This window comes from Pleuronectes platessa, chromosome 9, assembly GCF_947347685.1.
Source record: "Pleuronectes platessa chromosome 9, fPlePla1.1, whole genome shotgun sequence".
NCBI classification, from domain to species: Eukaryota; Metazoa; Chordata; class Actinopteri; order Pleuronectiformes; family Pleuronectidae; genus Pleuronectes; species Pleuronectes platessa.
The window spans coordinates 6,624,983-6,641,958 of record NC_070634.1 but is presented as its reverse complement, the minus strand read 5'-3'; the positions used below and the strand labels follow the sequence as shown (position 1 = coordinate 6,641,958).

Sequence of the window (16,976 nt, the reverse complement as noted above, 5' to 3'; positions counted from 1 at the left end):
TTCAAAGGCCACGTCTCCTTCAACGCCACAAAATTGCCCGTTTAGACTTTGCAAGGGAGCACCAAACATGAGACATTCAAAGGTGGAAGAAAGTTTTATTCTCTGACGAGAAAAAATTTAACCTTGATGGTCCTGATGGCTTCCAACGTTACTGGCATGACAAGGAGATGCCACCTGAGATGTTTTCTACGCGGCACAGTGGAGGGGGCGCCATCATGATCTGGTGCTTTTTCCTTCAATGGAACAATGGAGCTCCAGGTTGTGCAGGGGCGTCAAACAGCAGCTGGCTATGTGGAGATGTTGCAGCGGGCATCCCTCATGACTGAGGCCCCTCGTCTGTGTGGTAACGACTGGGTTTTTCAGCAGGACAACGCTCCAATTCACAATGCCCGTCTGACCAAGACTTTTTTCCAGGAGAATAACATCACTCTTTTGGACCATCCTGCGTGTTCCCCTGATCTTAATCCAATTGAGAACATTTGGGGATGGATGGCAAGGGAAGTTTACAAAAATGGACTTCAGTTCCAGACAGTGGACGCCCTTCGTGAAGCCGTCTTCACCACTTGGCGCAACTTTCTCACTAGCCTTTTGGAAACACTTGCATCAAGCATGCCCAAACGAATTTTTGAAGTGATCAACAATAATGGTGGAGCTACTCATTAAACTGAGTCAGTTTTTGACACTTTAATTTCTGTTTTTTTTAGCTGTGGTCTTAAACTTTTGATCAGCTGATGAACAGCCTACTTCAGTTAAATTGTTGTTTTCAATAAATTGCCTGCTCACAACTTTTGGGCTCTTGTTCCCATTTCTTCTTTTTGCATTTTGAAACTCTACTTAGAACCTTTCTAAGATTCAACAGTGCAAAATGCAAATTCATGCAATTTTTTAACTGGTCTTAAGATTTTGATCAGGAGTGTATGTGTAGATGGTTTATCAGCCCTACATGTGATTTCTGATATTGCCTTTCTCTGCTCTTTCAGTTGTCGCTCTAGTTCAAACATTACTGCATTAGAGGAAATAAAAATTCACCCTAAGATCTCTTCTTCATCTTTCCATTTTCTCATTGACATAAGCTCAATTCAGGATCAATATGAGATTTACACTACTTTCTCAGACTTCTTAAATCTACCTCATGGGAAATAGCCTTCCTCTTGTCTTACGTAGCCAGATCTTAAATTGCTCCTATTTCTCTGTGAGAAACAGATTAGAATAAGAAGAAGTTTATTTATTTATCACAAGACAAAAAGACAAGACCACAGTGAGCACTAAAACTTTCCTCTGGGCATTTGCAAGATAGTATCATCCCTTCACAACACACAAAAGTTTGCTCCTTTGTGCCCAACCCAGAGATCATAAATCACTCAATCAAACTTTATTTATACAGCACCTTTCAAACAAATAAATTGCAGTACAAAGTGCTTGACAAGCGGTTGACAAAATGTTATAAAAAACATTCATGAGTTAAGACAACAATGCACTCATACATTTGTAAACATAACAAAGCAAATGATAATTAAATCATAAAAGTTAATAAAGACAGAATAAATGATACTAAGAATGAAATCCTACAGAGTATATTAGAAAATAACTGAAAAATAAGATTATTTTTAGTATATCAAAGTATATGAGTATATCATAATAAATAAAACTAGTGTTACACGCCATGAAATGTTAAAACACTACATGAAAGCGGGAAGGAACAGACAGGTTTTTAGTTTACTTTATAAAATATCTATAATTGCAGTTCCCGTCTGATCCTGTGGAAGTCTGCTCCATCGAGTCAGAGGAAAGTAAATGATTATAAAGTGATCTTCCATCTAAATGAACCAGGTCCAGATGTGTGGTGTGTTTCTGTATGTCAGTGGGTGGAGGAGGAGGAGGAGGAGGAGGAGGAGGGGGAGGAGGAGGGGGAGGGGGCGGGAGCCTGGATGTTTGACAGCCCCCGCGCTGCATGCCGGGATACGAGTCTCTCTTGTTTACACGGTAGCAGAGTAGCATGTGTTGTTTTGATCTTCTGACTAAAAGTCTCGTTCACGTCGTGTCGCTGCAGCTGAGTTTCCCGGAGGTGAGCAGACCCGAAGCGGAGCCGCGGACAGTGAAGGGGCCCGAGTGAGAACCAGCCGCGGACACACTGACACAACACAACGCTGCTTTTTGCACCGTCACTGACACACACACACACAGGCACAGGCAGAGGCAGCTACCCTTCAAATCACAGGTCAGTACTCACTCCGATGCACATGTCACAACTATTCATAAATATGTGTATATACACGCAGCTCAGAAGTTTGTTGATTTGTTTATCTGACGGATGTGTTTTCTGACGCGCTGTCACGAGGCTGTTGAATGTGACAGCTCGGTTGTCAGATTTTAGCATCATCATGCTGGAGAATGTTTTGAACTCAAGTGATGAAATGTCGTTCTTTACTTTGCTGAATCACGTCTCTCTTACAGCCTCGAGGTCTCTGATTTGTTTTGTTTATTATTTGTTGTCTGTGTTGTGTGTTTTGGGTTGTTTGTTTTTGTTGTTTTTCAGCTGTGACTAAGTATTTGACAGTAAAATATGAGCAGGGTTTCAAATCTTTGAATAAACTCCCTCGGTGTATTTGTGAAAGCTACCTCATGTAGTTTTCCTCACAGTATGTAATTTCATAACTATCTTTTAGCTGAAACATTTGTCTTATATTGTCCCCAGTATGATGACTTTATGAAGAAGAATCATGTTTATTAAACACACTTAGCAGAGCCCAGCTGATAAAACCAGCTGATACTATAGACGTGTGTGTTGCAATAGACAAATGTAAAAAGAGATGTCATTAAGCGGCTGTGTCACTCCTGATTTTTACAACTGTCAAACGTCAGTCTCTAACAAATATCTCGCACACAGCTCTCAGAAAACTCATCTCAGTTTTTATTTTGTTTTTGTTGTATTTATGTGAAGATGGTTCAGATTCTCATTTATCGATATTGGCACCAGCTTCAAAATTCGTGTTTGGCAAATACATATAAAATGACTGAAATGTGACACCCACTATACATTGTTATCAATACAGTTGTTTATCACTTCTGGTATAATATCCTAAGTGTAATGGCTCGATGCTCTGGTAAAAAAAAACATTTCCCTTCCCTTCATTAACACACCTGCTACCTTTATTGTGAATCCTATCTGGTCTAGTGCTCAGTTCCCCCTGGTGTATACAGATATCAATGCAAAAATAACAAATAGTAGTAATCACAATATATCAATCAATTGAAGTAGCTCCTACACTAAGACTAAGATAAGTAGTAAACATGCAATATATGTTTGATACAATGATGTATACAATATATGAATATATATGTAATGTAAACTGAATATATACACTGTAAAATGATATAACATAATTGTTAAATTTTCCTTTCAGGGGATCATCCTTTGGAACTACAGGCGGAAACTTGAATCCAGCCGAATGTAAGTGACCCCTTTCACGACTTGTTCAATATCAAGTTCTGCTGGGTTCCTGGGTTTATTACTTGCATTGCAATTATGTGTTTATGCTTGTTGCTAATAACTGATGACACTGAATCACCCGGCAAACTTCCTGTTTGAATATCATACACAGGAACAGAACGACTGCAAAGCATCTCATTGAGCGCTACTTTCAGCAGTTAACTGAAGGCTGTGGAAATGGCAACTGCACGAATGAGTTTTGCGCATCATGCTGCAATTTTCAACCTTTGGATAAAAATTCAGCCGCTGCCAAAGCGCTGGAGATGTTTAAGATTAACGCCAAACTCTGTCCTCACATCTCCAAGAGAGAATCTGACACCTTGCACCCAGACGCCAGTGTTGACGAGAAGATGAGTGACATGGACCTTAGTCCCGAGAAGGAGGACTTCTCAGGTAAGCTGACTCTGGGATTCTTTTGCACACCGACACTGATTCAGTTAACTGTCTTAATTCAGTTTCCAATGTGTTGTTTTCTTGCAGATGTGCATTATCTCACAGAGAACAATGTGTGTACGATCCTGAGTTTCTGCGAGGAGCAGGGAGACTACTCTGTTCTCATCCGCGTCATTGGAAGAATTTTCTCCACTGCAGAAACCCTGATGAAGAGTTTTAGGAAGGACGAACCAAATCCAACAGATGACCTGGACTCTTTAACACCAACAGATGTGGACAAGCACAAGAAGCAGAGTGAGACACCCCTGGAAAAGAGAGGTGCCTCCTCTGCAGCTGCTTTCCCAGACGAGTCTCCTAGAGAAATGTTCGACCCCTGTGAGGTTACTGTGGACATTGACGCCGTGAGAAGAGTCTACAACAGACTTCTACCCATCGACCAGGTGGAGACCGCTCTCGTGAATGCTCTTATTTACCTCACCCCAAACATGGAACTTGACCTAGATTACCTTGATGTGTACGAAAATAACCCAGATTACTTGAATATCTTCATCATTGTGTTGGAGAACAGTAACCTTCACAGTCCAGAGTACCTTGAAGTGGCGTTGCCACAGTTCTGCAAGGCAATGAGCAAACTTCCTGTCACTGCTCTTGCAAGACTGTCAAAACTCTGGTCAACGTACGGCCTCCCACACATCCGCCGCATGATGGAGACCTTCCAGCAGCTCATCACTTTCACAGTCGTCAGTAACGAATATGATGGTGAAAACCTGGTCAACGATGACGAGACTGTGGTGGCTGCTACTCAGTGTTTAAAGGTTGCCTTCTATGCAAGTATCCTGGGCGGAGACGTAGACGTCGAGCACAATGAGGAGGATGACGATGACTCTGAGTCGGATGAGCTCAGCCTTCACGAGTTGCTGGGTGAGGAGCGGCTCTATAAGAAGGGTCCTCGGACAGACCCCCTGGAGAGAGAACTGGGGGTTCGGTCCATAGATTGCATAAGACCTCTCATCACCCATGAGGACTTTGTTAACGAGTCAGTGAACGATGTAGTGGAGATGGACAAAGATTTCACCTTCTTCAAGGTCAACGCCGAAACCAAGTTCTCTTTTCAGAGCTGCCCCTTCATCCTCAGTGTCATCACCAAGAACCAAGGACTTTACTATGACAACAGGATCAGAATGTACAGTGAACGGCGCCTCACCGCCCTCTACAGCATGGTGCAGGGACAGCAGCCCAACCCCTATCTCAAGCTCAAAGTTCGCAGAGATCACCTCATCGATGACGCCCTGGTCAGGGTGAGTCCCAGGAAGTCACATTAGTGTTGACCGTTGTGTTGATGTGACGTAGTCCCTCTGTGTTTCATTGAATCCTCTGTGTGTTGCAGCTGGAGATGATCTCCATGGAGAACCCCTCTGACCTGAAGAAGCAGCTGTTTGTTGAGTTTGAGGGGGAGCAAGGTGTAGACGAAGGAGGGGTGTCGAAGGAGTTCTTTTTGTTGGTCTTGGAGGAAATTTTCAATGTTGATATCGGTGGGAACATTTTACAATGTTTTTATTTGTCTCTTTTTTTGTGATAATTCTTTCTAATTTATCAGAGAAATATGAAACACGCTAAATATACCCAAATAATTAACAAACGAAAAAGGGCAAGCCACAGGAAAGAAATCTGGATCCAGGCCAGTTGCAGGATATCGGTGTAGATGGTTTTGGAGGTTTGTTGAGAGTCATTACCAAACCTCTGTAACTGATTCGTTGGCTCAGATGACAAGTATACAACGTCATGACTCGTCATAAACCAATCAGGAAAAGGGAGTTTGTGATTGCTGATGTAAGTCCTGTTAATAGTGCTCGTTTTTATTTTGTATTTGTTTCCCTAGCATCAGTGTATCACATCATATTCAAGTTATTGTTTAACATTTAGAAAAAATAACTTTCTTGTTGAGAGGAAGATGAGAAGACTGATACGACTCATCATAACGGCCTGTTAGATATCAAGCTACAGCCAAGAGTTAGCTTTGCTTCTCACAAAGACTAGAAAGGATGGAGACAGTGCGCCTGGTTCTGTCCAGAGGTAACAAATCCAGAGCACTTTACACCTCAATTAATACATTCCTAGAAAGTGTGAAATAACAATTTGGGTTGAACAAGGGGATATTTGTTGAGCTGTTTATTGGTTAGGAGAAGTGACTTCCTGGTGTTTGTCCTGGTTGCCTGGAAAAAAACTGAAGATTAATCATAATTTTGGTCAGATTTCCAGTCTTTATACTAAGCTAACTGTCTTCATGTTTTAAACACAAACCTGAAATTATCATTCTCTGAAACTAAGCGTTTCACTGAATATGTTGTTTAAAACATGCATTTTTATTCAAATTTTTCTCAATTTTGTGATTTTTCTGCACAGGAATGTTCACCTACGACAATGATACAAAAGTCTTCTGGTTTAATTCGTCCTCACTGGAGAATGAAGCGCAGTACACACTCATTGGAATCGTCCTGGGACTTGCCATTTACAACAACTGCATCCTGGACGTCCATTTCCCTATGGTCGTCTACAGGAAACTGTTGGGGAAGAAGGGGACTTACTTGGACCTGTCTGACTCACATCCAGTATAGTAACTTTCTCTTAAGTTAATACAAAACTGACTAGATATCATGTTTTACCAGTCATGCAGCAGTTTGTAAAAATTGCCTGATCCTGTAGGTTCACTGCAGAACTTGACAGCAAATGTTTCTGTTGTTGCAGCCTCTCTACCAAAGTCTGAAGGGTTTACTTGAATACACTGGCAACGTGGAGGAAGACATGTCGCTCACCTTCCAGATATCACACACGGACCTTTTTGGAAACCCTTTGTTATATGACCTAAAGGAAGAGGGAGACCAGATCCCTGTTACCAAAGAGAACAGACAGGTGATGTGTTTGAAAATCCACTGTTGTATTTAAAATGAGTCTGTTGAATTTCTGCTGATGTGGCCAAACGTGACAAGCACAAGATGATGGTCTTAATGTGATAATGTAGTGAGCATTGAGAAACACGACATCAGTACAGAAGAGTAATAAAGCAGCTAACTGGCTCAGTTCATTATTTAGAGCGATGTCTACCTAAATGTAATCATGCAATATTTGACACAAGCCACTTGACATACTGAAATGACAAGTGGCTGAGATATGATTACTGCCATCTTGTGCCAAAAATGTATTTTGAAGCCAGAATCTATGCAGTAGCACTCAGGGGATGGAGCTAGGTCCCAGTAGTGAGGTCCCACCAATGCACACATTTGGCAATCGTCAGCATCGTGGAAGTTGGAGCTCAAGACAGGAACTTGATATCAAGTTTGGATTTTCCTGACTGAGGAAAAATATCACACAACACAATTAGTTGTTCCTCTTTTGGTTGAAATATACACTTCACAACACTGTGTAAGATTGATTTGTTAATAATGTAAAAATGTCTAATTTCTAATTCACAGGAGTTTGTGGATCTCTATGCTGACTACATACTGAACGAGAGCGTGGAACGACAATTCAGAGCTTTCAAAAAAGGTTTCCTAATGGTCACAAACGAGTCCCCACTGAAGTATTTGTTCAGACCAGAGGAAGTGGAACTGCTCATCTGTGGAAGCAGGGTGAGGAAGTTAACCTCCTTGCTGCTTTATTGTAGCCGATGTTTTATGACCTACAAATGAATTTCTTGTGATTTCACAGAAACTTGACTTTGAGGCACTTGAGAAGACTACAGAATATGATGGAGGTTATAGCAAAGATAGTGATATTATAAAGTAAGTCTGACGTTAACTGGAATCTGACAGCATGTCTTAAGCAGCAGGTCATATTTTAGAATTGACAGGTCATTTCTGTTTAGAGTTACTTTTTATTTTCTCCTCACAGATATTTCTGGGAAACGATTCACTCGTTTGCTGAAGAGCAGAAGAGGTTGTTCCTTCAGTTTACTACCGGCACAGACAGAGCACCAGTTGGCGGACTCGGCAAATTAAAAATGATCATCGCCAAGAACGGCTCAGACACAGACAGGTACAGAAGAGTGTGGTGCATTTTCTAAATAAAAGCTCTGTATTTCAGCACCGACAAAACAAACATTGTGCTTTTAGGTTCTTGACAAATTGCTGGCAATTCAATTAATTTTGCTGCCATGATTGATATTAACACCAGTCTGATACGGTGAAATAAAAGTTATCAAACTATCAACATGACCTGGCAGTAATTTTGGCCCCCAGGCTCCCAGTTGCCTCCCACTACAATAGTTTATTTGAGATTATAGAAGATGACATGTTCAACTTGGCCTGCAAACTGGCCATCAAGGCTCCGCCCCCCTGTAAAGCCCTTTTTATTAATGGAATTAATATTGAACAATATTGACTGTGTGTCCAAATCACACAAAATGTGACACTGTACTTCCCTGGGCCTTAAATAATACACATGACAAGTGTGAAGCCATGTTTGTTGCATACATTGGCAATAATATGCAAAAGCCTTACACAGTTGTTGTTGCTCCGTTGTTTAAATGTACCTTTAAGAGAAGTTGTATCTCAGAAGGTAAGGCAGGTTGGCAGCTTATCACAGAGTAGACACTTCAGTCCCCAGCTCCTCATGTCTACATGGCTACAGGTGCTTGCTCCCAATGGTTCGGCTCATTCCTGACCGGGTGACTTGCTGTCAACTGCATGTTAATCAGTGTTTTTTACTCCCATCCTCTCCTGCAGGTTACCAACCTCTCACACCTGCTTCAATGCACTGCTGCTCCCAGAGTACACCTCCAAAGAGAAACTGAAAGAAAGACTCCTCAAGGCCATCACTTACGCCAAAGGATTTGGGATGCTGTGACAGATCCACGGAGCAGAGTATTCTGACTGCATTATAACAAAAAAGGGAATGCTGCCGAAAAGCAGATGGAAATGAGACCATGACACAAAATGCTGCAGTAACCCTGTGCCTAACTCACCTCTATCAGTCGAGATCCAGTGTCAGCTTTTTACTCCGAGGCCTCTCTTCCTCTCAGAGTCAGTTTCATTTACATTAGGTTTTTCCAAAGAGATTTAACATGGCACTTAAATCCGTTCTCTTTTCCACGTGTGTTTTGTTTCTCAGCCAACATAGGAAGAAATATTTGTGAAACTGTGAAAGTGCACTTACATGTATACACAGTGTTTTAGGGAATGCCAGCACATGCTTTTAGTCTTTTGAAATAGTCTGACCAGTGTTATATTTCTGCAGTTCTTCATAATGTAGCAGTCGTCGGTCCTTAGCCCATCTTCCTACATCTGAGTGGACTGGGTGTAACGGTGCTTCTTGGTTATGAATGTCATTGAGGTGAAGCCTTTTTATTACAGCCTCACTGGCGAGTTTATATATTTGAACTGTTTCCTGCCAGTGACAGAACAAACTCACCTCCAACCGAAAGGTTATTTTGAAGTATTTCCGTGTTGTGTAACTTTTGAAAAGAATACTGTGTGTTGTGAAATGGTGAACCCGAGTGGCGTTTTTGGTTTGGATAATGTTTTAGAATGTATTTACTGACTTGTCACTTCAGACTCTCACATCCTCAAAAAGTTTTTTTTCCTCTTCTCTCGGTTTGTTTCCTGTAAAGTGCCAGTGACTATTAGTGGGTGTGATCACCAAATGTGTAACGCCTGTTGGAGCAGAAGAGACACATTAAATGTTTTTATTAGGCCAAATAACTCAGGTACATCATTTATTTGCAGATAATGTGAAAATCCCCTGTAAAGAAAGAATTATGCAAAGTTAATAAAAGGTGAAAAAAAAAATCTATAAAGTTTGTCTGAAATATTGAAAGGCTTTCTACTAATAACATGGTATAGATCACTCAAAGCTGCTGAGGTCAATACATTTGTAATAGCAAAGCATCACACGACTGTGCATGATGTGAAAAGGGTCGATCTTAGTGACAAATGTGTCACCAGATGCTGCAGTGAATCTCAACTCAAACGGCCTTCAAGACGCGGTTAGGATTCCATGAGTGTTGTTTCCATGAAGGACATCAGCACCCATGACACCAATGAATGTCTGTATCAGTCTTATATGAGGAAATACAAATAATCAGTTTATCAAAATGACAATTTTGACCAGCAGGCCGCCAGTTTCCAACTGCTGCTGTAGTTCATCCGAGGCCATAGAGGAAATGTTCAGCTCGGTCCACGGACTGAAGAAACACTCCCCCCCCCCCCCCCCCAACCCCCCACTGACTGCTGCAGGTCGCTGGTCCCCTTTTTATTACATTTTTATTTATATTGCAGGTATCCTGTGTCCAAATCACTCAAACTTCCAAACTGAACAAGGCCATTAACATTACACATAATAAGTGTTAAGCCGATAAGATGAACGGTTTGCGAATAATTAGTTCAAAACACAGACAGATGTTTGTGGAATTATTAGAGAAGTCGGGTTCCTTTTTTTATGATTTGTAGTTTTCAGTTATCAGGGTCTTTAAGGGTATGATAAACCAGCAGGGAAACACGTCTTAATGCTCCCGCTGCTGTAGAAAACCTGTAAAATGTCAGTATAAACACCTAAAGTCTGTCATATCTGTTATACGAACAAATGTTATGTTTATTCACATTAACAACATTAACATAGCAGATTTACAACTGCACAGAATAACTTACAAACAGACCTGGCATGTAGGTTTATTTTGTTCATACAAGGTCAAATGGATATCGAAGTTGTGAAATTGTGAGTGAGTTTCCTTTGTACTGTAGAAGATATTTTCTTGGGAAATTACGTCAATACTGATCCCTAAGGCTATGAAAAGCCAATTGTTTGCTTACACTGTGCTTCATACTCAACAGCACGACAACATGAAACTGGCTCTCAATCATAGCGTGCACACAAAATATACATTTGCTGCATACACTGTACACAATTTGACACATTAAGATGAACAAACATGATGTATAAATAGATATAAACATGGGCCTTTTTCAAAAGTGTCACTGTTCTATTATGAATGAAAAATCGCATCTTTTTTTTTGTCAAGTCGTGAGGTGTCGCTCACTTCACTGCACTTTTTTGTCTTTGTCGGCCACCACTTCAGAAAGGTCCTGCGGCTGTATGGATTTCACTTTGGACTCCATGTCGGTGATCCTGCTCTTTATCCTCGTCTGGCTGGAGGTGAACTGTGCCATCAACTGGGCAAACTTCGTCTGCATCAAGTCCAGGTTGCTCTGCAGATGGATGACCTTTTCCTCCATGTCTTTGGGATCCGCTCCGGCATTGGCGACCGCCTCGTCGATTAGGTTGTCTTTCATCAAGATGGCTTTCCCCTTCTCCTCCAGAGCCTTCTTGGCGTCTGGATACTCGGTGAGTGCTTCCATCAAGTCATCTTTGGACAGGGCAAAGAGATCGGAGTAACCCACACTTCTAATGTTGGCGGTTCTCCTGTTGCCTGCCTTACTGCCTTTGATTCCCAAGATACTAATTTCCCCAAAGTACGCGCCATCACTGAGCACCACAAACTGAGTGACTCCATCATCAGCCACCACGGCGAGCTTCCCCTCCTTGATGATGTACATCTCCCTGCCAATATCCCCCTTCTTACAGATGTAATCTCCAGGACTGAACACCTGCGGCTGAAGCTTCAGCACCAACTCAATCAGGAGACCCGCCTCGCAGTCCTGGAAAATACGCACCTTTTTTAGAGTATCCAAATGGACATTGATGGCGATCTCAGCCTTGAGCTTGTCAGGGAGGTTTTTCAACACCTCCTTCTCATCACAGGTCTTCTTCTCAGTCCACAGGTAGTCAAACCACTTGATGACCCTGGCTTCCAGGTCTTTGGAGACCTTTCGGAACTGCATGTACTGCTTAATAGAGTCGATCTTTGCCTGGAACTCAGCACGAGAGGCATTCATGTTGGAGATCATGGCACCGACGTTACCGACGATACTAGCAAAAATCAGGACACCAGTGAGGAAGTCGGCGATGACGAAGAGGAATTCGACATCCCTGACTGGTGCAGGGGTTTCTCCGATGGTTGTGAGGGTCAGTGTTGACCAGTACAGGGAATAAATGTACTTTCTGGCCAAGCGGCCGTGCTCTGGGTGGCTGATGTTGGGATACACCCACGTGTCAGACCCAAAACCTATTGTTTTTGAAATGGCAAAGAACATACAAGCATTCCAGTGGATAATAACCAGGATGTAAAGCACGAGATTGCTGATTCGGAACATGTTCGGGAAGCTGGTTCTGGTTTCAGTCCGCTCAAAGAACTCGAAAAGCCTTGACAGTTTGCAGAGACGGTTGAATCTAAACTCTGGGTTGTTGAATCCGAATTGCAGGAACAGAAGATCAGTGGGGATCATGGAGATCATGTCGTACTTGAACTGAGATGTTGTTCTGTATTTATCTCTCAGTTTCTTGGAGTCTTTTACCAGCAGCCCTTGTTCCAAGTAACCTGAGTGACAAAAGTGAAATTAGGAGCCAAATCAAACAAAAGAATAATCCAAAGGACACAAATTATTCCTTTACTAAATTTTATCTTGAAACATTTTGAAGAATCCAACCTGTTCTTGCTCTGACAAACGTGTCTGCGAAGTAGACAAAGTCGGAGGTGTAGTCCAAGAAAATCCAGAGTTTTGTATAAGAGTTCTGGAGTTCATTAAAACAAGCTCTAGAAAACAGAGAGAATTCTTGTCAGATTTTATGAACATCCAACTTAATGAAGAATGTGTTTTGATGCAGATTCTATTGAAAATACCTTGTTACAATCATCATTAGGTTATAAAATACTGGGCCTGCGATGACAGTCAGCCATTTGTAGTACTGGTCTGCAGCTGGATCCATAATCCAGATTTCTTTCCTACAAAAATCACTCAGAATGAATTCCTGTTAAAGACTTAGCGCATGTATGTGTGAAAACATGAACTGTGTGATTCATTTGCCCACAACCAATAGACGTTTTCCATTTCTATCTACTGGTATACTTACGGGGGCTCCTCTTTCTTTTTCTCATCCTTCTTATCATCCTTTTTCTCATCTTTCTTCTCATCCTTTTTCTCATCTTTCTTTTCATCTTTCTTCTCATCCTTCTTCTCATCCTTCTTCTCATCCTTCTCGTCCTTCTTCTCATCCTTCTCGTCTTTCTTCTCGTCTTTTTTAATCTCCTCTTTCTTGTCCTCTTTTTTGCTATGAATCACAAGTTTACTTTCTACGGTGGTGAAAAACAACGGCGTCGGCCTATGAGGGGCTAGACTGGCTACCAGACTACACGAGGACGCAGTCTACACAGGAGGCTTCATGAAACAGTGTTGGAAGATCTGGTGCAGGTCGTACATGATACCAGCAGATGGCACCCCTCTCAAGTGTACGCAATACACTTCTGTACAGCCCACATCATAACTTTCAACAAAAAAATCCCTATTGGTTTTTTTTCTGTGTAATCCAAGAGGATAAGGGAGCAAAAACTATGGAGGATTGGACAATGCGGTGTCAGGGATCTCTGTGCTATTGGCTTTGCTATTCACTGCAGGCTACAGCACGCCAGCGACACTATAACATCCAACGGGATCCATAAATTGTTTTTCTAAGCATCTACCTCTATTTTCTGATGTGCACACACTTACTCGTCTGTGTTGTTGCAGTTATTCATGTTGTAAGTAGCCAGCGGCCACTTACTGGCGAGACTTTGGAAAGAAATGAAGGACACGGTTTTCGCACAGTGAGCGATGGGGTGGTTTCTCATGTGAGGTAGATCAGATTAGATGAGGCCAGACATTTTCACTTTTAGGAGTCAACAGTCCAGCGGTGTTGCCTCACAGACCAGTACTTACTTTCTCTTACGGACCACGTCGTTTGGACCCACAGACTGGGCGTTGCTCTCTCGACTGGCGACTTCTTTGAGCTCAGGGCCTCTGAAGCGATCCAGGAAGGAGTCGTGCCTCTCTGTCTCTGGGTGCATTCTGTGAGAGGCCCAGTTTCGCAGCATGAAGAAGAAGTAAGAGAGCCTAAAGGGTCAGCGGGGGATCAAAGAGCACAAGGTGACTACACTAGGAACTAACTATTGGTCATACTTACTCATGTTTAAATATGTAAATACCAGTGGTGGGGGAAGTGTTCAGACCAATATTGTACAAAATGTTATATTAAATGTGACTTTTGGAATAGGGAAGGTGCTCATTCTACAGACGAATATCTGACAAAACACATACAGGATATGATCATATATGACATTATTGAATTGTTGTAGCTGCTCGAGGGGAAGCCACTCGAGGTGAAGCCACTTTTACCCGATATAGCCCATATTAGTCAATTCAGTTTTATTTGTATAGTTCCAAATCACAGCATCCATTATCTCAAAACCTTAGAAATCTCTAAGGGTTGGTTAATGCGAGTGCTTCAAACAGTGGGGAAGTTGTTAACTTTTGGACTTAGATGTGTTGGAGAGGAATTCAACAACCAACCATTGGGAGTATAGTAAAGAGGTCTGTCCCACCTAAAGGGTTAAACATTCCACCATTGGTAGATACCCACTTACTGCAGAAGTTTACCTGGCCATTGTTGCAGCACCTGTAAACAAGCGTCTGTGGGACTCTGAGGATGTTGTTCTCTCAGAGACGTCCTCACAAAGAGAGTGAGCTCTAGTGGAAGACGGCAGGATGGAAGAAGTGACAGTGACAAGCCTTATATTAATCTATGCAAACTACACGAACAAGCTCTGAATAAAACTGAATCTTTAGACTCTTATGTTGATATCAGACCTGCTGTCTCCATTTTCAATGACCGCCAGCTCATCAGCCGGTGTGTTGGAGGACAAACGCTGTCTGGTTGAAAGGGACTTTTCGATCTCTGCCATGTTGTTCGTGTCTGGCCGTGCGAGCCTGCAGCACACAGGTACATAAAAATACACAACGTGAGGCTGAAAGCATGGTGGGGCACATAGCAGGTTTTACAAGCCAGAAATCACGCATCAAACATTGGCTCTTGAGAGCTGTGTTGTTGATGTCTCCACTGAGTACCACTGTTCACAGTCTGCCTGAGAGGAGAACCTATAAATACATCCTCATTATGTCCTTAACACTAAACAGGATCAGTCCCCTCGCTCTGTGAACGATCAGCTGTTTTTTAAAATAACTAAGCTATGGCTTACAGGTAGTCTATAGTCGCTATGTTTGCTCTTGCACAAGGCCTGATAAGTCAATTAGGGCGCCACATAAAGAACAGTTACAAGTGTACGTGGCTGAGGGCAGTGACCCTCCTCAGTTCTGAGATCGGTCTGGGGAAGCAGCCACATCAGCTCCTGTAAAACCCCATCCCAAGAAACGAATCTTTATATATTTTAATACCACTCAGCTGGTTTTTAGGCTCTTGTGAAAATTCCCGTGCAATTAAGCTCAAAATGCAACTTGTTAAGTGAGATCAGACTCCTTTTCAAACCTTAAAAAATTGATTTTCTTTGAATGTGCCTTTGGAAATAATGACTTGCTGATCTCTGGGGAAGGCCAATGTTTGTAACACGTGCACACATGTAGATTAGTGCTAATTCCAGGGAGTTATCCAACCCCCACTGAACTAAACTATGCTGACAGAATCACCAAGAAGCCGGGTGCATGAAGGATCATAAAAGGCAAAGCCCAGAGTGTGTGTGGCTGATACTGAGAATAACCGAGAACTAAAAGTTGTTTAAAAAAATCAATGTGAATATAATTGGATTTACCTTTATGTTTTTCTATGGTTTTATCTAGGTAGCTATGTGTTACATTAACTTACTTTCAAACATTATAACCAACTCTTGCAAATTTTAGCCCCTTGAGAGGGGTCCGGTTTGACTCCATCAAGAATCGTGGTTGATCTTCATCGTGAAATTGGACAAACTGAAACAGAGAACTTGAACCTCACTCATAACTTATGTTTAAAAATATAATGCTGACACTTCCATCATTTTATTTTTTTAATAGTGTCTCTGTCGTAATAGAGACCTTAAAAATAAAAAAAATCTGAGTCTCACAGTTTTAATGTTATTTCTGTTCCTAGAGATTAGTTGTTCTGAAGCACCATGGGTCAAGACCCACTAAGAGGCTTGTGTCTTGTGGTAAAGTTGTGAATTCACAGAGACAACCTTTACCCTAATATACGAAGAACTCATTATCCACATTAAAGCCCCTTACACATGTTAATTGACTGTTTGATTTGGTTTCTTCATAATGTTATATAGATCGAGGCCCACTGTACACAGTTCAAACACACCTACAGGCCTGCAATGTGTCACACAGGCATTACCTGTTAAATGGAAACATGACATTTCACAAAGACATAATAACTTATGTACATATCTAAATCTATCATTCCATATGTTATCTCAGTCAAGACTCAGTAATTGTGTTTCACCAGTTTTCATTTCGTGTTTTGCTGTAACCACATGTACATTTTGAGACATTTTAACAGTAATTAATTCACTTAATTGATTCCTTATCCAAAAAATAAAAACAAAAAGATGTTACTACTTAATACCTGCTGCGTTTTTACGCATACATTTCTCACTCAGCTCACCTGTCTGAAGCCTCCTCACACTGACTTCTCCAACCCGAGCAAACGAGCCATTCTCCTCTGACCACCTCCTGATAAATCCATCTTCAAATCACCAATAGAACATAAATCCTCTTGTCAAAATATTCCTCGGCCCGTTTCGATCGCGCACAACGTCACCAAAAATATCGACGTCTTCTCTCCATAATTAGTCCAACAGCTCTGCTGGATGAGGAGAGAGGAGACATGGCTGACCAATCCTGGATCAGCGAGGGGGAGGAGTCCTTTCCATCACTGTCCACAATACACACACGCACACAGACACACACACACACACTCGCGCACGCGCGCGCACAGACACTCTAGATGGTGGAGTAATACAATTTATCATCACATCTTCCACCTGTACTGATTCAATTTTATGTACTTTGTGTCATAATTCCGTTGTTGTTATGCTCCAAATTTGTATTTTTGTCCAAGTTTATTAATTATTCATTGTTGAATATAGCGTAAAAAACAAGTAAAGTGATTATAAACATATTTCAAAACAATATGTGGCAATTAAATGTCTCAAACATGAAATACTTCCAAATGTTAT

The 16,976-nt window shown here is 41.6% G+C and overlaps 2 protein-coding genes across 3 annotated transcripts; one reads left to right on the top strand and one right to left on the bottom strand.

The window, feature by feature from the left end:
- The first annotated feature begins 1,942 nt into the window (after nt 1-1,942).
- Nucleotides 1,943-9,668, top strand: ube3a (ubiquitin protein ligase E3A). Its single transcript, XM_053430865.1, has 11 exons — nt 1,943-2,218; nt 3,405-3,451; nt 3,603-3,883; nt 3,971-5,181; nt 5,271-5,415; nt 6,287-6,492; nt 6,629-6,793; nt 7,354-7,509; nt 7,589-7,662; nt 7,772-7,915; nt 8,605-9,668. Coding segments are annotated over exons 2-11 (2,505 nt in total). The 5' UTR covers nt 1,943-2,218; nt 3,405-3,449; the 3' UTR covers nt 8,726-9,668.
- Nucleotides 9,669-10,539: 871 nt separating this feature from the next.
- On the bottom strand, nt 10,540-16,577 carry cnga3a (cyclic nucleotide gated channel subunit alpha 3a). Of its 2 annotated transcripts, XM_053429813.1 has the most exons (9): nt 16,403-16,577; nt 14,614-14,733; nt 14,404-14,493; nt 13,687-13,860; nt 13,480-13,539; nt 12,845-13,042; nt 12,615-12,716; nt 12,421-12,527; nt 10,540-12,311 (listed from the first exon to the last, which is right to left on the bottom strand). In XM_053429813.1, exons 2-9 carry the CDS (start codon nt 14,706-14,708, stop codon nt 10,915-10,917), a joined length of 2,223 nt encoding a protein of 740 aa, XP_053285788.1. In that variant the 5' UTR covers nt 14,709-14,733; nt 16,403-16,577; the 3' UTR covers nt 10,540-10,914. The 2 variants fall into 2 exon arrangements, with proteins under 2 accessions (XP_053285788.1, XP_053285787.1); XM_053429812.1 differs by lacking the exons at nt 12,845-13,042; nt 13,480-13,539.
- Between the last annotated feature and the right edge of the window lie 399 nt (nt 16,578-16,976).